We start from the raw sequence: 26,491 nt of genomic DNA, 5'->3' as shown, positions 1-26,491 counted from the left end.
TGATTTCTTCAGGAAGACCATGAAGTTTCACGATGTTGTTGATGAATACTTTTGCAAGTTCAGATGAAGAGGGTAATTTCTTTAAAGGAATAAAATGGGACATCTTGGTGAAACGGTCTACCACTACCAGAATGGTGGTATGATGTTGCGAAGGAGGGAGTTCTACCAAGAAATCCATTGAGATGGACTGCCAAGGTCTTTCTGGAACAGGTAGGCTCAGTAATTGACCGAATGGTGGATGATGGTCAGATTTTGATCTCAGACAGGTTGGACAGTTTTTGACATAAGATTCTATGGTTCTGTCCTGGCGAGGCCACCAGTAATATCTTTTAGACAGCTCAAGTGTTTTTCTTGTACCAGGATGACCAGCCAGAGGGGAATCATGAATCAAGGAGAGTATTTTATTCCTAAACAAGGGAGGAATGTATAACCTGTCTTTGAAGTAGTACAAACCGTCCTTTTTTGATAGATTGCCTTGTTTGGGAAGTTCAAGATCTTCTTCCTTGAGATGTTTAATATCATCAGTTAATGACGAAATAATACCTATGATTTTAGGAGGTTGAGTTTCGTTTGCAGGAAGATCTTGGTGAATTCTGGACAGGGCATCTGCCTTTTTATTTCTGGATCCAGGTCTGTAGATGATTTGAAAATTGAAACGGGAAAAGAAAAGATTCCAGCGTACTTGTCTGGCAGAGAGTGTTTTGTTGGAATGAAGATATTCAAGGTTCCTATGGTCGGTATAAACAATTACAGGAGTGCGTGTGTCTTCAAGTATGTGACGCCAGTTTTCGAATGCAGCTTTAATACTTAATAATTCTTTTTCTCCTACAGGATAATTTCGTTCAGCAGGAGACAAGGATCGTGAAAAAAAAGCTACTGGATGGAGAGGATCTTGAGGCGTTTGGTGTTGAGAGAGGACAGCCCCGATAGCTGTATCAGAAGCATCCGTTTCCATGACGTAGAGAAAAGCAGGATTAGGTAGTTGAAGAATGGGTGCACTTGTGAATCTCCGTTTTAATTCATCAAAGGCTGCTTGAGCCTCTTCGTTCCAAGCAAAGGACCGTTTACTGCTATTGAGCAGGTTGAGGGGATGAGCAACCTTGGAGTAGTTTTTAATGAACTTCCTATAGAAGTTGGCAAATCCCAGAAAACGTTGTAAGTCTTTAGTATTAGTAGGAGTAGACCAGTTGACAATGCAATCTATTTTGGAGGTATCCATACTTATTGAATGAGGGGAGATAACATATCCCAAAAAAGTGATTTCATTGACTTCAAATATACATTTTTCTGGTTTTGCGTATAATTTGTGTGTTCTTAATCTGGATAGTACCCATCTCACGTGTTTTCTGTGTTCTTCAAGGTTGTTGGAGTAGATGAGAATATCATCTAAGTAAATGATGACACAAACGTCTAGGAGATCTCGGAAGATATCGTTAATGAAATGCTGAAAGGTTGCAGGGGCGTTACATAGCCCGAAGGGCATGACAAGATATTCGTAAAGACCATATCGGGTTCTGAACGCCGTTTTCCATTCATCATTGGCTTTGATTCTAACAAGGTTATATGCCCCACGAAGGTCAAGTTTAGTGTAGATGGTAGCTGTTCTTAATCTTTCGATCAGTTCATTGATCAGGGGAAGAGGGTAACGATTCTTGATAGTTATTTTATTTAAAGACCTGTAATCGATGATTGGCCGAATAGTCTGGTCCTTGTTTCTTACAAAAAACATGCTGGAAGCGGCTGGTGAACAGGAAGGTCTAATGAACCCCTTCCGGAGGTTTTCATCTAGGTATTCCTTGAGGGTTTTTAGCTCTGATTCAGAGAGGGGATAAATATGTCCAAAAGGGATAGGAGCACCAGGAACAAGGTCAATCGGACAATCATAGGGTCGATGAGGAGGAAGTGTCTCTGCTTCCTTTTTACTGAACACATCAGCGAACTCCGAATAGCTGGAAGGTATAGTGGATTCCCTAGTAACATGCAAAATGGGGATGTGTTGTAGACATGTTTTCTGGCAATATGCAGAGTTAAACGTGAGAGAGAAAGGAGCCCAGGTAATAAGTGGGTTGTGAGTCCGTAACCAGTCTATCCCTAATATTATAGGATAAAGAGGAGAATTTATGACATCAAAAATAAGAAATTCAGAATGGACATAATTAGTAGTAGTCCTTAAAGGGACAGTTTCAAGGCGAATGGGCCCCGAGGAGATTAAGGAGCCATCAATAACTCTGACAGAAACGGAATTACGTTTTTGAACACAAGGAATTTTATTTTTTGTAACAAAGGATGAGTCCAGGAACACCCCATTAGCACCGGAATCAATAATGGCCTTAGTCGTAATTCTTTCTTTGTCCCACTGTAATATGAGAGAGACAGAGGAGAAATGAGAGGTTGGTTTAGAAGGAAGTACACTCATTATAGTCGTGGTAGAACCATGCTTACCGCCTCTTGGACGTTTCAATAGGGGACAGTCTGGGACCACATGTTCTTGCGAAGCACAGTACATGCAGAGGTTCAGTTGTCTTCTTCTGGTTCTCTCTTCTGGAGTAAGAGAACTTCTCACAACCCCTATTTCCATAGGTTCAGCGGGAGTTATAGGTTTCTCCGGTGCCTTTGAAGAGGTGAAGGGTTTTTTCCATAGAGAGCTAGTGAGTGCTTTCTCAGCTTTTCTTTCCCTAAGTCTTCTGTCGATACTGATTGACAGTTGAATAAGTGTATTTAGTGTAGTAGGTAGTTCAGTTCTGGAGAGCTCATCTTTGACAGCTTCAGATAACCCAATACGGAACTGGTTACGTAGAGTTATGTCATTCCACTGAGTTTCAGGTGCCCATCGTTTGAATTCAGCAATGTAATCTTCAACAGGCCGGTTTCTTTGCTGCAGTGTTCTAATGGTTAAATCGGCAGTCGCTTGTTTGTTTGGGTCTTCGTAAAGGAGAGACATGGCTTCAAAGAATTCATCCAGAGAATCCAATATGGGATCATCATTCTCAAGAAAGGAATGAGCCCAGGCCATGGGTTCACCTCTCAAAAATGAAATAACAGAACAAACTTTAGATCTTTCTGTGGGATATGATCGGGGTTTTAATGCAATCAACAACTTGCAGGAATTGATGAACTCTCGGTATTGGGACCTGTCTCCAGAGAATTTTTCGGGGTTGGAGACAGCAGGGTCACTAGCCGAGTGTGTAACTGTGTGAGGAGTATGGGTTTGCAAGTCCCTTACATAAGTAAGGATTCTTTCATTGGTGATCTGTAGATCTTGCATGCCTTGAGTGAGAGTATCCACCCTTTGGTTTAATCTGGTGATTTCAGAAGTGAGATCTGCTGTATCCATTAATTAGGCTTGATCAATCTGTAACGCTCAATTGTTGATAAGATGGAAACAACTGCAGATTTCTGAGTTTGATAACGTTTATTACTTTAAATAAAAAGATAATCAAAATGAACTGTCTCTTTAATTCCTGGCAGGTTATAACCAGCAGCGGTGTTTGAAGTTGTTTTAGGATAAGGTAATTTTAACACAACCAGCGAGAAGTTCCAAAGTAGGATGCAGATAAGTAGGTGTTGGAATTAAGATTATGAGTTGATGTGGAGCAGATAGCGAACCACTTAGATTTAGGATGGTTATATATTAAGGTTGAGCCAATCTGGTTTACTTAACTTATGAAGGAGTGATGATCCAAATTGGTGATGGAGATTCCAGAGAGAATCGAGGTTGCAGCAGGCAAGAGAATATCCAAAAACAGTCCGAGGTCGTAGGAGAGGAGAAGGAGGGTAAATGATTAAACAGTCCGGGTCCGATACACAGTAGAAGTAATTATTCAGTTTGAAGTTCGCGGGAGCTTTCGAGTTGATCAAGCACTGTGGTGTTGACGCGGACTCTCTATGAACCCTGGGAACGACCACGTCATAGGAGGGGGAGTGGCCGCGCTCCGAGAACCCGGAAGTCCACGGTTAGCGAATGCCGGAAGGTCTGACAAAACCAAACAAATTCATGAACTGTTCCCCTGGCTCATAGGTAGCGTTTGTTCCCCTAATTCGTGGGAACAAAACTGCCAAATAACACTCTCTTGGCTGGTCGGTGAAAAGAAGCAGGCGTTCGCGAAGTTGACCAGCATTCATGAAGTCGAGTGTCCGATTTTAGTTCCAGACACTCAACAACCAAGTCCCTCTGCCTCTTTTCATGCGAACAAGATGGCCACCATTTTCTCCAACACGTGGCGTTCGGCTATACAAACAGCGGCCACACAGGGAGAGCACTTAATCCTGCGGTTTTCTTTGTAGATAATAAGCCAGGGGGTGGTCGGTGTTCGGTAGTTTTATCTACCGAACGAGAAAAATCTAATTTAATGAACCAAACAGGGTAGTTTCTTCACAGTGGGTAAATTAGGTGTTTGGGCCAAGTGTAAAAATATACCTCAAGAACAAATGTTACCACTCAAGACCCTGCTTGTAATGGATAATGCTCCTGCTCACACTTCACGCTTGAAGGACGAATTGATGGTGGAGTTTGGTTTTATTACTGTGAAGTGGTTGCCACCCAATACAACTCCTCTTATCCAGCCATGAACCAGCAAGTTATTTCAAACTTCAAGAAGCTTTACACCAAAGTACTGTTTCAAAGGTGCTTTGTAGTGACCTCAAACACAGAGCTAACCATTAGAGAGTTCTGTAAGAATCATTTTTATATCCTCCATTGCATACACCCCATAGACAAAGCATGGGGGGAGGGGGAGTGTGTATCTTACAGGACCATGAACTCAGCCTGGAGGAAATTGTGGTCAGAGGCTGTCCTTTCAGGGTTTTAATCACAGTGGACCAGTGCGAAGGGGACAATGTGTGCATTCTGGTTCAATGCTCTTCCAGGGCAGATCGTATGTAAAGTGAGCTGATTGTGGTGTGGTGTTTTGTGTAAAAAGATTGGCTTCAGTTGTGCTATGTTTGTGGTATAATTTGTGTGGCTAGGGGCTGAAGAGAGTGCGGGAATGTGTGTGTATGGGAAGCATAGTATGTATGGGGATGTAGCAAGTGCATGCATAGGGGCTCTAGTGTATGTGTGTATAGGTGATGTAGTGTATAGAGAGTGTGTTTGTTTAGTAAATGCAGTGTGTATGTTTGCGTACAGGGGATTCAGTGTGTGCATAAGGGATCCAGAGTAATGCCTCTGATATGTGTTGGAGATGCCAAGCTGAGAAAGGAAATCTTTTACATATACAGTTGCAAGAAAAAGTATGCTTTATGCAAGTCAACAATTCTTAATCGTAGGTCTTCTGAGAGCTCTTTTGTGCGAGGCATCATTCTCATCTCATTGATTGGACTCCAGTTGGCTGACATCTCAGTCCAATTAGCTCTTGGAGATGTCATTAGTCTAGGGGTTCACATACTTTTTCCACCTGCACTGTGAATGTTTACATGGTGTGTTCAATAAAAACATGGCAACATTTCATTCTTTGTGTGTTATTAAAGCAGACTGTGATTGTCTATTGTTGTGACTTAGATGATGATCAGATCACATTTTATGACCAATTTGTGCAGAAATCCATATCATTCCAAAGGGTTCACATACTTTTTCTTGCAACTGTATGGTGGGAATGTGCTAACCTAGATCCGCTTAAAAATCTCAAATAAATTCATGTTTGCTGTATCTTTTTTCGTATACAAAACTTTCTACACATATGTTCTTATGGAATATTGATTACCCCAATTGATTACCCCAAAAAAGCCATGACTACTTAATAATGCACATACTGTTGGCAAAAGAAAATTGGTGTTAGCACGTAATTGGAAATCATCCTTCTTAAGTTGGGGAAATATATGTAATCAAATCACATACCAATATGAAATGGAACAAAGTTTTTATTTTGAGGTAGACTCATTTGAGAAATTTGAAGAATGGTGGCACCCCTGGAAGAAATATTTGGATCACCTAAAGTTGACAACAGATTTAATGAACCAAACAGGGTAGTTTCTTCACAGTGGGTAAATGAGGTGTTTGGGCCAAGTGTAAAAATATACCTCAAGAACAAATGTTACCACTCAAGGCCCTTATTGTAATGGATAATGCTCCTGCTCACGCTCCACGCTTGAAGGACGAATTGATGGTGGAATTTAGTTTTATTACTGTGAAGTATTTGCCCCCCAATACAACTCCTCTTATCCAGCCACGAACCAGCAAGTTATTTCAAACTTCAAGAAGCTTTACACCAAAGTACTGTTTCAAAGGTGCTTTGAAGTGACCTCAAACACAGAGCTAGCCATTAGAGAGTTCTGTAAGAATCATTTTCATATCCTCCATAGCATACACCTCATAGACAAAGCATGGGGGGGGGGGGGGGGGGGAAGGTGTATCTTACAGGACCATGAACTCAGCCTGGAAGAAATTGTGGTCAGAGGCTGTCCTTTCATGGTTTTGACCGGGATGTTCCTGTTGTTGATGATATAGTGTCTCTGGGAAAGTCGATGGGCTTGGAGGTGAATGATAAGGAGGTGGAGAAGTTAATGGAGAATCAGAAGACTGAACTAACCGTAGAAGAATTCCAAGACCTTCAGAGGGAAGCAGCACCAGACGGCATCTGAGGAATTGTCTTCAGTGGAGGAGGAGGGACTGATCACTGACATGTTTGTGAAATGGGTGCAATGTTATGTTGAAAAATATCACTGTTGTAAGTCATACTACTAAAATTTTCAATGATAATGTATCTCTTTAGACAAATTAAAAAAAAGGCAAAAGCAAGTCACAATTTATTTTTATTTTTTTGTGAAGAAAAGGTCCATTGAGTCCCAACCAGAAGAACAGTATCACAGCACACCGGGAGAGGCTGGTGCGCTGCGTTCACTCACCAGACACCACATGGATTTTGGCATTGTGGGAGTGGGGGCCGCGCCAAACCCTCCTCCCAGCCGCCAGCTTACACTGCACTCTCTCCTTGCCCACCAACCCCTGCAGCCATTCCATGTGGGTTGCGACATACAGGGGAAGGCAGGCATGCCCTGTCTGCCTTTATGATATGATTTTTTTTTTTTTGTATTTCTTTTTTTTTTTTTTCTCAATCTTTCTTTTATTGAGGTATGCAGGATGGGGTACAGAAAGTAAAAGGGGAAATGTACGAGTAATACACAGCATAGGGATAGTACAACGTTAATTTTGAAAAATTACATTTCCTGGACAATAATACCTCTTTTTTATTTTTTGTGTCAGGTGAGTAGCTCAAGTTATATCTATTCGTTAATATGCAGGTGTAACTTGTCACCCTAGCTAGTCAAGATGTGAGTGTGTGTTCTGTGTTACAAGAAGTGTACAGAGTGTGTCGTCGCTTAGTTAATTGTAGAAGGAGATGCCTAAACAGACAGGCTGCACTAATAGCGAAAGATTACTCAAGCTGTTTTGGTCGCTAGCGTCACGCAACAAATGGAGCAGGCTAAATGCTGAACATAATACAGGCATACAAATCTAGTTAACACAGGTAGTGCTTCAAACATTGCTAAAGTCAGGCCTAGTGTCTAACGGTTAGGACATAGGCTACGTACATAGCTTGTCTTAGCTGATAGTCTAGTTAACACTTTCTTGTAGACGGGAGCTTAAGACATATCAGCGGTATGGACAGTGAGAGTCTAATAGCGTTATACAAGAAGAGGCAAATACATATTGCTTAGGCATTATACTGCTCACAGTTTATCAAATGATAGTTTGCACGATGGAGTCCGGTATTGCCTCCGCAGTGAGGTCTGCAGGGTTAACGTGCATGCAGTCTGTTTTGCTTAGCCTATGCCGGCTCTGAGTGCTGGATGGACGGGCCAAACTTCGTGGTCGGATTGATGCCTCTGTGAGACGTCCTTCCCGACAGATCTTGGGGAGATGCTTAGTCCATGTCTGCTGCTGGTGAGGGGCTGTGGTCGTCGAGTGTGGAAGGGGTGTGAGGGCGGACGGGTCTCCCCGTGGCCCCAGGCTCCGTGTGGGGTCCGCATCCTGGCTCCACGAACTCGGGTGCTACAAGAGGCCCAGTTCTTCCCTGTGAGGGCGCTTCGGAGAGCTCTGGTGTTGCGTCGCCGCCAGCGGCGGTTAGGCTTCCGGCGATGTGGCTGATGCTGTGGAGTTATCCTCCTGGTGACCCCTGGCCTGGGTGGGCAGTCAGTGCTCAACTTTAGCGTTAAAGGGTATGTAGTGACCTTAGTAGGCCCGTTCTGCCTCTGTTTCCCCGGTCCACATGCTGTACCTCCGTATTGCACGCGAGGTGTTGCAAAGAGTCTGTCCAGCTTTTCCAGAAATTGTTGAAAGATTAGATCCAGGCTTGAGGCTTGTACGGCTATGGGTTCTGTAAGGCAAGGGGCTTCTGCAGTAGTGCTAGGCCCGGAGCCCAGGCCCGTGTGGGCAGATGCTATCCGTGTGGCCATGTGTGTCGCTTCGGTGGGGACCGGGATAACCCCCGCCGGTCCATAGGGGGGGGGAACGGGGTTTCCAGCTTTGCCTTGCCGCGTTTGTCTGCAGTGGGAGAGCGGCCGTCTCTCCCACTACCACCATGCTTGTAGGCCGCGAACCTGCGTGGGTCGGGTCCGGAACGCAGAGCCACTTGCGTGGTACCAGCATGTCGGGCCCGATGTCCTCTATCGCTTGGGAGCACCGGGTCATCGGTTTGCTGCCTCCGGTTAACGAGAATCGGCTTTAGGTAAGTTGAAGCGCGGGAGCAACACCGACATGCGTCTGCTCCCCTCCGCAGTCAGGCCCCGCCCCCTTTATGATATGATTTTTTTAACAAAATGGATCTTGAACAACCTTCTCGAATGGATTAAGTTTGAGTTTCCATGCTCTCCATTTACTCACTGTACTACACTATATGTTATATTTTCCCTATATACATACAGGAGTAAGTGTATGTATGTATATATTACAGCGCTCCACTGTATTTGCTGGTGGTGGCTTGATTTGCATGATAATGTGTTGAGATACTTACACTTGTGTGGTAGCTGCAGATATAGTTTTATAGAAAACCCAAATAGAGCAACTAAGAGGGGATTCTTGCACTTCAGGTATGTTAGATATCTTTGCAAAAAAAAAAAAAACAGAAAAGGAGTACCTTACTAACTTGACCAGAGAACCCCAAAGGAACTTTTAAAGTAAAGATAATTTATATTTCTTACCTTGCTTCTCCAGTGCACAGGGTTAAAAGATGATGGCACCGCCCCGTGTTGAACTGCACTTGCTGGTATAGACGCTCTCCAGGGCTTTAAATTTGAGTTTTGCCACCAAAAACAAACCATACTTTATATTTCATAAAATCACCTTCCATTGATTGTTGATACCGTTTTGTTAAACTAAACCAAGAGTCTCTACTACCCTTAATAAATTTGTGTACCTGTTGAGTGAGTCCTCGTCTTGCTTCTGCTGCTCTCTTTTGCATGCACTGGCATGTGCCATAGTTGATTTGATATTCTTCTCATAAATGAGTTTTGTACTTTGCACTATATGAACATAGTTGTAACGGATCGCCTGGCACCCCGACTTGGTACCTCCGTTAATGGATGCTCCTAGTGCTTCCTGAGGACTCCAAGCACTCTGGCAGACACCACAATCACCGAACCGATGCAGCATATGAACCTTCTCAAGCATAGGAATGCTGTAGACCGTTGAATAGGAACCATACGAATAGGCTTGCACTCCTAGCAGTCAACTGGAACAGCATACAATAAATCCTCCCCCCAATAATGAGACGACACATCACTTTGAGCGTTAAGCAGGAACTCTCGACTGGCTCATCCAGCCTGGCTTTTATTCACAAACAGGTACATACAGGACACTCCCAGGGGGAGGATGAAATTGACCAATCACATGGATGTACCTCCCACACATTTCCTCCCCTTAGATTAACACTTAACCCAATTATACAGTACACACTTTTCCCCAATTCCTGGATGTACCCCAAAAACAGGGGGTACACCTTTAAATCCAGCATCGCTGGATAGCCCTTATTCAGGGGGACAACATACTCAAAACTCAAGTCATTCGGATGAATGGCTCGGCAGACATGGGTCTCCAAAGATTTGACCGACCGCATGGGCAAAGTATCCGAAAATAGTTCCATGCATTTTGGCCCTGCGGTCGGTCACAAACAAGGGAACGAAACAGACGAATTGCTGGTGTCATAGAGACCAAGGGGGACCCGCATGAATCCCCTAGCTCGTGAGTTTCTTTCTACCGAACGGCGGGCCGTTCGGTAGTTTCCCCACGAAATCCCGGAAGTCTGGAGGTCTCAGCGGTGTTTGCCTAGTCGAGTGTCCGATTTTAGTTCCAGACGCTCGACGGCAAAACACCGCTGTTCGGTAGTTTAAGATGGCCGCCGCCACGTGTTCGGCTCCCGAATGGCGGCCACCCAGAGGACACAGACCACACTGCACTGATTGCCAATTACCCGTTTGCAACATTGGCTCAGATGCACAGGTACATAGTCTGACACACAAGCAGATACACAGATACATACACTGACTACATACAGATAAGCAGGCACATACACTGACAGACATACTGACACACAGGTACATATATTGACACACACAGACACATACACTGGTAGACGTACTGACAGACACACAGGCTTATATACAGACATACTGACACACACACTGATCAACATACTGACACACATACACTGACAGAAATACTGACACCCACACACAGGCACATACACTGACCGAGATACTGACACACACACACACACACACACACACACTGACAGACACACTGACACCCATATACACTGAGAAATACTGACACACATCCAGGCACATATACTGACACACACAGACACATACAGAGACTGACACATGCATGCACATGCACTGACAGACATACTGACACACACACAGACATACTGACACACACACAAATATTTTGACACACAGACAGACCTACTGACACACACAGATATATTGACACACAGACAAACAGACATACTGACACACAGACACACAGACACACAGACAAACAGACATACTGACACACAGACATACTGACACACAGACAAACAGACATATACAGACACACAGACAGATATATTGACACACAGACAAACAGACATACTGACACACAGACATACTGACACACAGACATACTGACACACATGTAAAATGTACATTTTTAAACCCACCCTCCAGTTTCCTACCTTTTGCTGGAGGGTGGATTCTATGGGGTCCAGTGTGGTGCCTGAGGATGATGGGAGTGAGGATCCCCCATCCTCACTCCCTCCCAGCTGGCTGCCGGAAAGCAAGGGGCCCGGTCGTGGGGGGAAAGAGCGCCCGACCGGGCCCCTGCTGATACAAGCCCTCCGGGTGGCCCTAAGTGCATGGGCCACCCGGTGGGACTCAGAGGACGGGGGAAAATTTTTTACATCATTTTTTTTTTTAAATCTAATTACATGTTTCTCCCCCCTCCCTGCTTACCTTGTCCAGGGAGGGGGGAGATTCCATGATCCCTGGTGGTCCGGTGGGGGGCCCCCGGCTCCCCTTTACCGCAGAGGGGGCCCAGGCAGCACACAGCTTCTCTTCTCTCCTCTGTTCCAATAACTCTCGCGAGACCCGCGGAGCGTTGCCATGGCAACCGGGTCTCGCGAGAGTTATTACAAGAGAGAAGAAGCTGTGTGCTGCCTGGGCCCCCTCTGCGGTAACAGGGAGCCGGGGGCCCGCGGCTGCACACATAGATAGAGATATTCGCTATCTATGTGTGCAGGGAGGGAAAGTGGGGCCCAGGACTGCCAGAGCAGTCCGGGCCCCCCAGGGCCGCCGGGCCCGTGACAACTGTCACGGTTGTCACCCCCTGATGGCGGCCCTGCTCAGGAGACTTCGCTGAACACAAATATTAGTGTTTCAAAACAGTAAAACGTATCACAACAATTATATCGTCAGTGTAAGTGACACCCCAATCAAAATTCAACAACAAAAAACGTTGTTGAAGCACATTTATTAAAGATTTAGGAAGTATGTCATTTATTAATTATTTTAAAGTTTGGCGAGTACTGAATTAAGTTTAGTTTTATTTATCTGAAATGTTATTAATAACAAATGTTCACCAGTTAGATGGACAGACTGCTTAATAATTCAATTTGATTCTTCAGTATCCCAAGTAAACTTGATTGGCAGATCTTTCATTTTATCTTCAAACACCTGATCAAACATTTCACTCTGTGCCACTGTCATGACATTTTTCCAGTCCCCAACGACTCCTGTAAAGAGACATACACTTGGCAGTGATTTAAAGTAGTCATGATGCCAGCATTGTATAGCATTTTGCTTTGAATTGCATCACATATGGAGATTAACCCCTGTATGGCCAGAGGTGTAACTCCACCTCTGGCAGCATCATTGATGTGTCTGTCAGCATTACTGTTGATCCAGCACACAGAAGTAGTGTCACACCTAGGACTAAGGATAACGTCCAATCGGACCTTAGAATGGCTGGACTGAATGTAACAAAGGGTAGTCAAAATACTTGCCGACGTCAGGGATACAGAAAGAGACACAACGATGAGGAAAAGTCAAGGATACCAGAAATCAGGGAAGTCAAATGAAGCCAAAGTCAAATACCAGAAATATAAAGACCAGGAACACTCTCTCAGATAACAAGCTAAGGGAAACCACGACAGGGCACTGATCAAAAGGTAATTTGGGTTTAAATAACCCTCATAGAGCTGTAATTGGCTATATGTGACCTCTGATCCCAAAACGTGCATGCACGTCTATGATGTGACGTCGCACGCACGTAAGCGTCATCTTTGATATGTGCAAAGGGTATTTCTTTATTATAAATGGAACCGCAGCGGCCGGCGTCTCTGTTAACACCGCACACACACACCAGGGACCAAGATGGAAGAAGATCAGGTTTTGATCTGCCACGGGTAAGATGAGTGTTATTTCTGTCGGCGTGACTGCTGTTTTTCAGTGTTTCAGTGCGGTCATGCCGACAGAAACCCGCGGCACTGTGACAGTGTCAATACTCATCTGGATCAAGGGTTCCAGGCTGGCTAATGTCAATTCTGTGCAACTTTCATTGCACAGAATGTCAGTCGTGGGCTGGAAGTGGTCAGACGATACTCTCAACCAATGAGTGGCAACCATTGCAGCTTTCCAGCTTCTGCTGTAAGAACACCAGTATTTTTTTTTGAGTGCTCAGCATAATAATATGAATAATTATTTTTCATGTCAATATGTACACATAGCACATTTATTTAATGGGCACCTGCCATGCCTAAAATGAAAGCACAATGTATTATCTATACATTGTGTTAGCAGCAGGGCTCAATCCTTCAAGAACACGTGGCAACAGTGTGGTGGTTTCCATTGGAACTCCCTGGCCGGCACTGCTAGTGCTGGCTAGCAAATATTTAAAAGGAGTAACTGATGTTATTCTGTTCAGATGCCTGGTTAGACAGTGTGTTGGCATAGTTGAGGTTTGGACAAATTACCAAATCTCCATGATGCTGACACACTGTCTAGCCGGCATCTGAACAGAATAACGGCAGTCACTTTTTCTATAATAACTAGGAAGTCTTATGGTTCCCCATTGATCCCCTCACTGGTCTCTCCCTGCAAGGAGTTTTTTCTTTCTCCTAGTCTATTTAGTTTATTAATATAAATATTCTTATATTGTGTTTTTTTTTATCTTTATTTACGATTTTAATGAATGTATATTTAAGTTATACACATACTTTTTATGTTTGTCTTGTTTTGTTTAATTTACTGTATGTATATTGTGATAACTAATAAAAATTATTGATCTAATAATAAAATGTGAGGAGCAAGGATGAATTGGAGGTGGGTGTTACAGGAATGTAACATTCACCTCTCTAATGACATTGAGATAGGGGAGAGGGGGTCAGGTTAGTAGTGACAGATTCCTTTAACCCCTTAAGGACACATGACATGTCTGACATGTCAGGATTCCCTTTTATTCCAGAAGTTTGGTCCTTAAGGGGTTAAAGAGTGTATATCTGTTAATTCGATAGATTACAAAAAAATCTAAATTTACGTGCAAATTAATGCATTTCAAATCTAGAAAACAATATTTTTAAATATGTTCGATTCATATGTGATATTTTGCCTTATTAATGTGCTTCAGTTCTTTCTATGTAACATATATCTCAAACATATGTCAAATTACATATATAGTCATGGGAAAAAGTACACTGACTTTGAATTCTATGGTTTTACTTATCAGAATATAATAACAATCATCTGTTTGTTATCAGGTCTTAAAATTAGGTCAATACAAACTTAGATGAACAATAACACATGACATATTACACAGTGTCATGATTTATTTAACACAAATAAAGTCAAAATGATGAAACTATGTGTGCCCAACTAAGTACACTTTATGATTCAATAGCTTGTAGAACCACCTTCAGCAGCAATAACTTGAAGTAATTATTTTTTATATAACTTTATCAGTCTCTCACATTGTTGTGGAGGATTTTTGTCCCACTCTTTCTTACAACGTTGCTTCAGTTCATTAACCCCTTAAGACCGCAGCCAAATGTACAAGTTGTGATCCAAAAAAAACGTAAACAAAACCTGGCATTTGCGCTACATGTCTGTCCAACCGTAATTCACCTCTTTCATATTAAATGCACCCACACTTATTATATATCATTTTATTCAGGGGAAACAGGGCTTTCGTTTAACATCAAATATTTAGGTATGGAACATAATTTAATATGAAAAAAATATTACAAAAATGAGAGAAAATAAGATTTTTTTACATTTTTTTAGTTCTACGTGACATTCTAACTGTGAATGTCATAATACTGTTTGCTTTTACTGCAATAAAATACACATATTTGTATTCAGCGATGTCTCACGTGTAAAACAGTACCCCCTATGTACAGGTTTTATGGTGTTTTGGGAAGTTACAGGGTCAAATATAGCATGTTACATATTTCAGTTTTTTCACATTGAAATTCGCCAGATTGGTTACGTTACCTTTGAGACCATATGGTAGCCCAGAAATAAGAATTACCCCCATGATGGCATACCATTTGCAAAAGTAGACAACCCAAGGTATTGCAAATGGAGTATGTCCAGTCTTTTTTAGTAGCCACTTGGTCACAAACACTGGCCAAAGTTAGTGTTAATATTTGAAAATGCAAAAAACTAATTTGAACGCAAATTTTGGCCAGTGTTTGTGACTAAGTGGCTACTAAAAAAAAAACATACCCTATTTGCAATACCCTGGGTTGTCTACTATTGCAAATGGTATGCCATCATGGAGATAATTTTCATTCCTGGGCTACCATACGGTCTCAAAGGCAACCTGGCGAATTTTAATGTGAAAAAACTGAAACGCAAACCTTATATTTGACTCTGTAACTTTTGAAAACACCATAAAACCTGTACATGAGGGGTACTGTTATACTCAGGAGACTTCGCTGAACACAAATATTAGTGTTTCAAAACAGTAAAACGTATCACAACAATTATATAGTCAGTGTAAGTGCCATTTGTGTGTGAAAAATGCAAAAAATGTCACTGTCACTGACGATATCGTCGTTGTAATATATTTTACTGTTTTGAAACACTAATATTTGTGTTCAGCGAAGTCTTCCGAGTAAAACAGTACCCCCCATGTACAGGTTTTATGGTGTCTTGGAAAGTTATAGGGTTAAATATAGTGCTAGCAAATTAAATTCCCTATAGTTTCAGCATGGGTTGTCAGGCAGGTCCCGCTAATTGTAATTAATAAAATGACCTAATTATGTAAAATTATTACATAAATATATGCGTAGAATTATTATATATATAGGTGTGTATATATATATATATGTGTGCATATATATGTATGTAATTTTTTTTATTATTTTTATTTATATATAGGTATATATTTAGTGATATATACGTATATACTTATGTATATAGATATATATATTATATATCGTTCTATATATATTCGTTCTACATGTATTTTGATATCAATATATATATATTAATTTTAAAATACAGTTAGAACGAAATTTCGCATGTTTATATATTTTTTATCTATTTATTTTGTATTATTTTTTTAATTTTTTTTAACGTATTTATATATTTATTTATTTTTTATTATATATAAATATATATATATAATAAAAATTATATATATATTTAATCAATATCATTGTACGTGTATTTTGATATTAATATATATATATATAATTATGTATATATTAATATTAAAATACATGTAGACAGTGTATATGTGTATATGTGTATATATATACTTAGATCATATATATAATAAATATATATATGATCTAAGTATATATAATCTTATTTTTACACTGTTTTAACGGATTTTATTTGAATTTCAGACAGCAGGGGGAGTACCTGTCATTACAGGCACTCCCCCTGCTGGCACTGCCTTGGACGGCTATGCCGTCCATGTGATCGCGGGGTCCTCGCAAGGACCTCGCGATCACATGGCCCTGGGGGGCCGAAGAGGATGGAGGGGGACTCCCTGGGCTCCCAGGTAAGTCCCCCATACCGCGATCGCCGGCGTGGGATCGCCGGCGACCGGGTAAGTACATAAGACCGCAGGACGTTCTATGCCGCCCTGCGGATTTTAGAGCCATCTAAATAAGGACGGCATAGTACGTCCTGCGGTCTTAAGGGGTTAAGGTTTCCTGGCATTTGTTTATGCACAGCTCTCTTAATGTCCCGCCATAGCATTTCAATCAGGTTGAAGTCTGGACTGTGACTTGGCCATTGCAACATCTTCTTTTCTTCTTAAGCCATTATGTTGTAGATTTGCTGGTGTGCTTGAGATCATTGTCCTGTTTATTGACCCAATTTCAGCAAAGCTTTAGCTGTCGGATTATTGGCCTCAGATTTCACTCCAGAATACTTTAGTGTACAGAGGAATTCATGGTCATCTCAATGACTGCAAGGTTACAAGGTCCTGTGGCTGCAAAACAAACCCAAATCATCACCCCTTTACCCCAGTGCTTAAAAGATGGCATTAAGGTGTTTTCTCCAATATGGTTGGCTTTGCGTTGCGCCTTATGACCAAACCTCCACTTTGGCCCTGTCTGTCCAAAATACATTGTTCCAGAATTCTTGTTTTTTGTTCAGATGTAGACATGTCTAATTCGTTTCGTTCCGAATGTCAATTCGGACGAAATTCTGGAAATTCGGACATTCGGATACCTCCGAATAGCTGAATTGCCGAATTACCGAAGTTCCGAAATTGCCGAATTTCCGAAGTGTCGAAGTGCCGAAGTTCCAAAGCACAGTATAGCCGAAGTACCTACCCAGTGGAAGAATAAAGAATGTTACACTGTATACAAGTTTAAATAAAAAGTAGGGGGGCGGAGTCTGACCGCCGAGCTCTGCGGTCGCAACTAGCGTGAGCTCCGGACCCGCGGGCAGAATCGGGGATCAAATCGACGGCTGCCAAGCCAACACTCACCCAAGGGTGCAACACCCACGTCGGGGGTGCCCCGCCGAACCCGCTGATACCTCCCCGGGACCGATCCGAGCAGGAATCGCGGAGATCCAAATGCGGCCTACTGGAGCTGCAGCAGAGGGGAGGCGGCCGCTCTCCTCGGCACTGCAACCTACACACGACCGTGCTGCAATCTACCCCCCCCCCTCTGGACCGGCGGGGGATATTCCGGTCCCCACAGGATGCACAAACCTGATGGAACAGCAAGCGGTATGGTACCAGAGCACAAAAGGGCAACTGACCCACGAAGGTTAGCCAAAATGGCCGACCAGCATCCAAAAAGACAGCGGAGCATCCAGGCGAACAGACACGTGTCCACTGCGAAACTCTTCGACCAGCTCTGCACAATCCTCAGGAGAGCACTATACAGCAGGAGAGCAGCCCACCGACAAGCTTACTTAACAGTGGCTTCGTGGATCCGTCCAGCAGCAAAGCGCAGCCACTACAACCAGGCTCCACGAGCTCCCAAGATGGCCGCTTGTAGCAACACACATCGCCGGGCTCTGAAACAGGGCAAAACACTAAACCCACCAGGTACAAGCCTCTATGCTCACACAAAAGGAGTCATGAAGGTGAACCAAGCGACGCACACACATCTCCAGCCTGAAGGGAACCCTGGTGGCCAGCGCAACATGAAGCCCATCTTCCCATCCGAAACCACAATACGTGTAGCCACGTGGGCCCACAACATGGGGGGCACCGCTAGATCGGTCCTTCAGAAAGGAGACACCAGACCCTATGTCCGCACTGCCGGGACTAGCTACCTAGATGCACGGTACCTACCAACACTGGGCATAGGCTGAATTTTATTAAAGACACGGAGGCTCCTATTATGCATATCTCTTTCTTTATTTCCTCAGCAGCAAAGATAGAGGAATATAAATATTATCAAAAATGAAAGAAAAAACTGTACAGGCATAACGAGTAGCCAATCACATAACAGAGGAAGTAGCTATATAAGTCCTGTGTCTCCCACAATCCCCCTCTTTCTTTGCTGCTTCCTCAGACAGCTAAGTATTTTACTTGAGCTCTCCTACTCATTGCATTTTGTTTACTTGTGATTCATGTTTTGCTTATGCTTGTTTCATTATTGTCGTTTTTATTTATTGTTGATTACTATCTAGTACCTACATCGTTGGTGTATTGGGGGTTTCCCCTAGGGGCTTTGCCCGCCGCCGCGGGCTGTTTTCCCTCATACCGCCCCTGTTGCCGCTTCTCGGCGCTATCTCAGCCGCGTGCCCCCTTTCTCTGTGGACGCGACTGAGTGTGCTCGTTTTCCACTCTCGCGGGCTGCCCACGCGGGTGGGTGCACGCGCCCCTTCCCCCGCCTGGAGCCGGTCCACGGGCACACCCTGACACGTGCGGCGGCCATTTTGGGCGATCATTCGTTTCACCCTGCTGTGCCGGGCGGTCGGTCCCTTCCTACGGGTCCCCTTGCTACACCAACGATCAGGTTTAGCCATTTTTCTGTTCTACTGGGTTAATCAACCCATTTTTTTCTAGTATTCAATTTTGCTTCTGTTGTACCTCACTATGCAGGATTGCAAAGATGGGCCTACTGTCCCTTCTGGGGATTTTACGATAGATAATCCCGAGGGCGCTATGGCCTCTCAGGAACTCCAGGCCTTGTTGGAAGCTACTATGGCTTCTTCCCTTGAAAAGGCTATTGCCTCCGCTATGGGGACTGTCTCATCCTCCTTTGCCCAGTCACTTCAGTCTGTGCTCTTGCCTTCTATGGCTGCCCCTAACCCCCTGGGTGCGGGGTCCCCTTCCCCTGCCCTGACTGTGCCGGGTGCCCGTAAGGCGAAGGCAAAGGCTAGACATCTCGGGTCCCACTCCTCGATGCAGGCTTTGCCTGTCATGACTGACACGCCTTTGGCGGTCGCAGATAGCGCGCATCCCACGCGCACAAGAGCCCCTGGCCGGGCTAAAAAGGCTAGATTGTGGAAACGGGCTAGAGCCCTGGATGATGGGTCGGATACCGACCGGAGTGTGGACAATGATTCCGATGTTATGGAATATGACTCCTATGGGGAGGACGAGTCTGGCGAGGATCAACCCCTTACGGGTGTCACCCCTTCGGGGTCCTCTGCCGTCCCCCGTAGAAAAGTGCCTGACCCCGCTGGGGATAATGATAAAGGGCTTTTAGACCCACAGGGGAACCCCCTGTTTGACCCGGACGACCTGCGTCACCCGCGGTCTGCCGAATGGGTCCCTCCGGACCATATCGCCCAGTATGTGGCTAAGAGGATTCGCACACCTCTGTCAAAGGAAGGCCGCAATAAATTGCGTGCCGAATGCCCACGACCCTCCCTCCCTGGCGCTGCCTGTAAGACCCCTGAAGTGGACCCTCAAATTGCCCAATTTCTTAATAAATCTGGGTGGAAGCCTAAAAAGGGTCTTGATCACTCACTAAAAGGGTGCCAGGATAAAATTCTGGATACGCTGGGCCCCCTGTCTAAACTGTACGAGCTCCTCGAGGCAGCCCGTAATGGCGACTCAGTTCTAGATATGGACGTGGCCATCGGGTGGGTCCAGCGAGCTATATGCCTTGTGGGGAATGCCAACACGGCTATGTCTTCCGAGAGACGCAAGGCTATTCTCTTGAAAATAGACCCTAAACTGGCTGCTATGACCGTAGCTGAACCTGACTCAGCCGATGAGGGGATGTTGTTCGGCACATCCTTTGTGAAGGACATGGGGTCCTATGTAAAAACCTTTACGGCTATTGACAAGGCGCAAGCTAATATGAAGCGCGTCTTCGCGCCCAAGGTTTTCGGTGGGGCCGGGCGTAGCAGGAACCGTCCTCCCGGCCGTGGTTTCCGTGGCTCATTCAGGGCCAACAGAGGTTCCTTTTTCCCCTCTCGTGGGCTCCAGGACCCGAAAACGCCTCCTTTCTTCCCGGCCAGAGGGAGATCGTGGGGCTCTAGATACCCCCGTGGTGGGTCGTCGGGCAGACGCCCTTATGGTGAGTACCCCTTCTTCCCTTCTCGATCAGGTTCGGGTGGCGGGGAGGCTAGCCTTATTTTACCCAAGGTGGGCAGTTATTACCTCAGATGCTTGGGTTCTGCAATGCGTAAAGGGTTACCAACTAGATTTTGTTTCCCTGCCTGTCCAAACGTATACCCCCAGGGAGTTGTCCCTCCCACGGGAGCAGGACGCGATGATCTCCGCGGAAGTCGCGGAGATGTTCTCAAAGGGCGCCATCGAAGAATTGCCGTTCGCCACTCCAGGCTTTACGAGCAATCTCTTCCTTGTACCCAAGAAAGGGGGCGGTGTCCGCCCAGTGATAAACCTTCGCCCTCTCAACGCCTTCCTACGCTACCAACATTTCCAGATGGAAGGCATCCATTGTCTCAGAGACCTCCTGAGACTGTCGGATTGGATGGCCAAATTGGACCTGAAGGATGCATACTTCACGGTTCCAATAGCGATAGAATCCAGGGACTACTTGCACTTCACCTGGCACGGACGGCGTTGGCGTTTTACATGCCTTCCGTTCGGCCTCTCCTCGGCTCCTTGGTGTTTCACCAAGGTTATGAAGCCGGTGGTGTCGTTCCTCCGTACCCGAGGGGTTCGACTAATTATTTACCTGGACGACATCCTGATCATGTCACAGTCGTTGGAATGCCTGAAGTTGCATTTAGACTGGACGATCAACCTCTTACAGAACCTAGGTTTTCTGGTAAACTGGGACAAGTCGGTCCTGACACCCGCCCAGTCTATGGAGTTCCTGGGGTTCCAGGTGGATTCCGTGCGGCAGTTCCTGTACTTGCCAGAATCCAAGATAAAAGCCATCCAGAAGGAGCTCCGTCGAGCTCTTCGCGCTTCGGACTTGTCAGTCCGGCAGTTGGCGAGGATCATCGGCCTACTGGCCTCCTCCATTCAGGCGATATTCCCAGGCCCCTTACATTACCGGGCTCTCCAACGGCTCAAGGGGTCACACCTACGTTCGGGTCGATCATACGAATCCCGACTTTGTCTGGACGAGGAGTCCAGAGACGAGCTGGTATGGTGGTTGGCACACATGGAAGCCTGGAACGGAAAAGCAATTTTCGGTTCCGTTCCGGACGTGGTCATAGAATCAGATGCCAGCTTGCACGGCTGGGGGGCTCGTTGTGGCGACATCTCCACGGGGGGCAGATGGTCCGACGCAGAGAAGTCGTTACACATCAACTGCCTGGAACTCCTGGCGGGGGCCTTTGCGATTTGCAGCCTTACCCCTGGAAAGGCGAACTGTTGTGTTCTCCTCAAATTGGACAACGTATCGGCAGTCCGATACATAAATCACTTGGGCGGAACCAAGTCCAAAATGTTGGCTCTGCTGGCGAAGGACTTTTGGCAGTTCTGCCTCCTAAACAACGTCTCGGTGACGGCGGAACATATTCCGGGTCTGGACAATTCAGGTGCGGATTGGAACTCCAGACATTTGAGAGACTCGGGAGACTGGCATTTGCACGCCTCGGTCTTCCAAAGCCTAAACAGGCTGTGGGGTCGGTTCGAGATGGACCTGTTCGCATCTCGACTGAACACTCAGTTACCGAGGTTCTTCAGTTGGAGACCGGACCCGGCGGCAGTGGCGACGGATGCCTTTCTTCAAGAATGGCCTCCAGGCCACCTGTATGCCTTTCCCCCATTCAACATGATCGCTCGTACGATCTCGAAGCTGGTTCGTCACGACTGTTGTCTGACCCTGATCACCCCTCTGTGGAGATCACGGCCGTGGTTCCCTCGTCTGATGGAGTTGTCCATAGACTTCCCTCGTCTGTTGCCGAACTTCCAGGACCTCCTTCTGGATCCGGATGGGAACTCGCACGAATTGGTGCTCCAGCACCAATTGCCCCTGGTAGCATGGTTCCTTTCAGGGGACGCTGGCTTGTCCCTGACGTTCCACAGTCGACTCTCTTGCTCCTCGATAACGCCTGGGCTCCGGGCACACGATCAGCTTACCGAGCTGCATGGAAGTCTTGGTCTGATTGGTGCATGGAACGGGCAGTGGATCCCATATCTGCCCCTCTCCATTTGATACTGGGGTTTCTTACAGCCCTGTTCGACTCAGGCAAGGCGTACAGGACTATCAATGTTTTTCGATCGGCCATATCGGCCGGTCATGGTGGGTTGGAAGGTGTACCCATCGGCAAACATCCTTTTGTATGCCGTCTTCTCAAGGGTATTCGCTTCGTCCGTCCGCCTAGGTCGCGGTTTTCGACATTTTGGGACGTCAACATTGTGTTGCGTTTTCTGTCGGATTGGTACCCTAACCAGGACTTGACTCTTAAACAACTATCCTCCAAGATGGTTATGCTGTTTTGCCTGGTCTCTTGTAAGAGAGTCTCCGATGTTAGGGCTCTTGACTGGGGTGCCTTTGTGTTTACGCCGGATGGCGTTACTTTCACCATATCTAGGAGAACTAAGTCGGCGTCCAAATCCTTCGTATATCCTAGATTCCCGTTGTGTCCGGCGCTCTGCCCGGTGGATTGTTTGAAGGCCTATCTAGAGGCTACACGTGCGGTGCGCTCATCTGAACGCCATCCCCTATTCATTTCGTTTAAGGCTCCTCATCGCCCAGTATCGACTCCGACGCTGGCGCGTTGGATTCGTTGGCTTTTATCCCTAGCGGGTATAGACACATCTGTCTTTACGCCTCATTCTGTAAGGGGTGCTATGGCCTCGAAGGCATCCAAAGTTGGTTGCCGCCTAGAGGACATCATGCGCGCAGCGGACTGGTCCCGAGAGTCGACCTTCAGAGACTTCTATTTCAGACCAATTGAACACGTCGCATCTCAGGTGATAGCACAGCTTTAAACTTGCATAATAGGAGCCTCCGTGTCTTTAATAAAATTCCTAGATTTTACTAGTAACATGACGTAAAGTCATGATTTTATTAAAGACACGGAGGCGAGTATTATTCCCTCCCACCCTCCCGGTGTGGATTTGGGATTGGAGATGCTTCGATGCAATACGAGTACGTGGGCAATTGGGTCTGTATTGAGTTCATGTTTTTTGTACTGTGTAGTTTTTATCATGCTTAGATGATTTGACAGTTTTATATTGATTTCTAATCATGTATATATATTCTATTTCAGCATCATGTTTCATGTAGATCCCTCACGTTTATGTTTGGTAAGTCTACAGTTTGAGTTTGGAAATTACCATATTTTTCTATCTTTTTTAGCTTGAAGTTCTCGTTTTGTTTCCCGTTTCCTGTTTGGATCAAGTGGGACATCGTTTATCTTACCTGGTCTTCGGTTGCGCAAGAAAGAGGGGGATTGTGGGAGACACAGGACTTATATAGCTACTTCCTCTGTTATGTGATTGGCTACTCGTTATGCCTGTACAGTTTTTTCTTTCATTTTTGATAATATTTATATTCCTCTATCTTTGCTGCTGAGGAAATAAAGAAAGAGATATGCATAATACTCGCCTCCGTGTCTTTAATAAAATCATGACTTTACGTCATGTTACTAGTAAAATCTAGGAATTGCCTAACACGCTGCCCCAAAGGTATTCCCGACCTGGACTGTTACGAACTCTCGCTACAGAGGAATACCCAGTCTCAGACATCTCCCACAGGTCAACCGCGGACTATGCCTCCCTTCCACCACAGTCTTTGGATGACAACGCCGGGTCTATCACTAAGCGTTATCCTCACCCCCAACCTATGCCCACTATGGGACTAAACATGACAAAGAATACTGTAGTCTAACATTCTATAATTTGTATGTATGTTTGGTCACCACTGGCAATCTGCCCTCACTTAAATGTGCCTGAATTCAGTTAATTGCCTATGATGCAGCCTACCCTAGCGTAGATAGACCACCATGCTCAGATAGGCGAAGCGACCATACTTCGTATCTGCAACAGGGTCCAACGTGGCAATCAACATGGTGTTTAGCATGTGTGGAGAGCTAACGTGACAATCTGCCTCAAACTGTCTAGCGTATCATACAGTAGTTTCCTGCTACCCATATAGATGACACTAACTTAGCACTGTTAAACGATGTTAAACGATGTGTAGCTTACTTTACTCTAGAAATCTCACTATTTAGCAATGCTAGTTACAATCATATCTTATTACTATAATCTAAAGTTTCCTCGACCTAACATGTATATCCTCGGCAAGTAACGTCATGATTGTCGATCTTTGTAGCGTGTACCTTGCCTGCCACTTAGGGACCCCACCTAAAAATGTTAGTTAACTGCTCAGTCTAACCCATAATGCCTTTCTGTTTATATGCTATGCTTACATGCCTGTATTGTTCGTGTTATAAAAAAAAAAAAATGTGCTGCCTACACTGTAAAATGATATCAAGAGTGTGCAGAAGCTGTCGTGGCTCTGCATGCCGGTTGTAAACCTGTGCACATACAAAAATAAAGAATTTAAAAAAAAAAAAAAAGTTTAAATAAAAAGTATACAAACATAGCCAGGATTCAGCTGTAAGCATTTGCATAACTTACACCAATCAAGTAACACATTCATATAAAATGTAAGTTACTTAGCCAGTCAATGGAATGACAGGGATGAATAAGTAGATAACTACCTAATTCCCATGGTATTAGGGAGCTATCTACTAAAAGGCTGAAATACCTAAATTGGTCTTTCAGCCAAATTTACTAATACTAAGTAAAGATTACTTAGTATTAATAAATTATGTCTCTACTCGCTATACAGCGAGTAGGGGCATGTCTAGTAAACAGTGAGCAACCTATGGCTGCTCACTGTAAAAAAACAAAACACACGTGTCCCCCCCTCCAGTATCCCCACCCGTGCCGCGCGAGTGGGGGCTTCTAACCTGTAGGGTTATTGGTATTTAGGGCCCCCACCCACCGCTGAGGGTATAGCGAGTAGGGGCAGAATTTACTAATACTAAGTCATTTTTACTTAGTATTAGTAAATTTGGCTGAAAGACAAATTTAGGTCTTTCAGCCTTTTGGTAAATAACTCCCTAATACCGTGGGAATTAGGGAGTTATCTACTAAGCGGCTGCAAGAGAAGTGCCGAAGTGCCGAGCCGAACCAAAAATTTTCCCCATGCACATCCCTATTCAGATGCAACTTTGAAAAACTTAAGCCATGATGCCATGTTATTTTTAGAGAGAAAAGGCTTTCTCCTGACAACCCTTCCAAACAAGCCACACTTGTTCAGTCTTTTTCTAATTGTACTGTCATGAACTTTAACATTTAACATGCTAATTGAAGCCTGTAGAGTCGGAGATGTAGATTTTTTGCAATTTCTCTGAGCATTGCATGGTCTGAACTTGGGGTATATTTACCGGGACGGCCACACCTGGGAAGAGTGGCAACTTTCTTCAATGTTTTCCACTTTTGCATAATCATGCTCACTGTAGAATGATGGACTTTAAGTTGTTTGGATGGCTTTATAACCCTTCCCAACAATCGCTTCTCTAAGATCAATGCTGATGTCTTTCCTCCTTGGCATTGTGTTAACATACACCTGAATGCTCCAGACCAGCAAACTGCTAAAACGTTTTATAGAGATGGTCACACTTGCTGGTGATCAATTAATCAACAAAATTGGTTTAGCAGCAACTGTCTGCTACTTAACCTCTTAATTTATATGGAAGCAGTAAGGGTGTGCTGAGTTTTTCACACATGGCTTCTCCTTTTTGGCTTAATTTTTGTTAAAATAATCATAAAGGCTGCTAAGGAACAGATGATTGTCCTGATATTATTATTATTATCATCGCCATTTATATAGCGCCAACAGATTCCGTAGCGCTTTACAATATTATTAGAGGGGGGATTTAATAGGACAATCCCAAGAAAACTTACAGGAACAATAGGTTGAAGAGGGCCCTGCTCAAACGAGCTTACAGTCTACAGGAGGTGCGGAATAAAACACATTAGGATAGGAAATAGCAATCAAATAAGGTGGGAGTGAAGCAGAGCTGGAGGAGAGAGTAGAGTGCTGCCCTTTAGGAGAGAGCAAGAGACAGGTATGTGAGGTAGAAGTTAGTCTGGGAGGCCATAAGCTTTCCTAAAGAAATTAGTTTTAAGGCACTTCTTAAA

The 26,491-nt window shown here is 44.6% G+C and overlaps 1 protein-coding gene across 1 annotated transcript in view; it reads right to left on the bottom strand.

Annotated features, from left to right (window-relative positions):
* Nucleotides 1–11,982: 11,982 nt before the first annotated feature.
* LOC134587237 (amine sulfotransferase-like) overlaps nucleotides 11,983–26,491 on the bottom strand; it is a 58,508-nt gene continuing 43,999 nt past the window's right edge. The window contains exon 6 of the mRNA XM_063443495.1: nucleotides 11,983–12,209. Within this exon, the coding sequence (XP_063299565.1) occupies nucleotides 12,085–12,209 (125 nt within the window). The 3' untranslated portion in view covers nucleotides 11,983–12,084. The remainder of the gene's footprint in view (nucleotides 12,210–26,491) is intronic.

The sequence above is a fragment of the Pelobates fuscus genome, chromosome 2 (genome assembly GCF_036172605.1).
Source record: "Pelobates fuscus isolate aPelFus1 chromosome 2, aPelFus1.pri, whole genome shotgun sequence".
NCBI lineage: Eukaryota > Metazoa > Chordata > Amphibia > Anura > Pelobatidae > Pelobates > Pelobates fuscus.
Note: the sequence above shows the minus strand (reverse complement) of the source record. Positions and strands in the feature narration are given on the sequence as shown.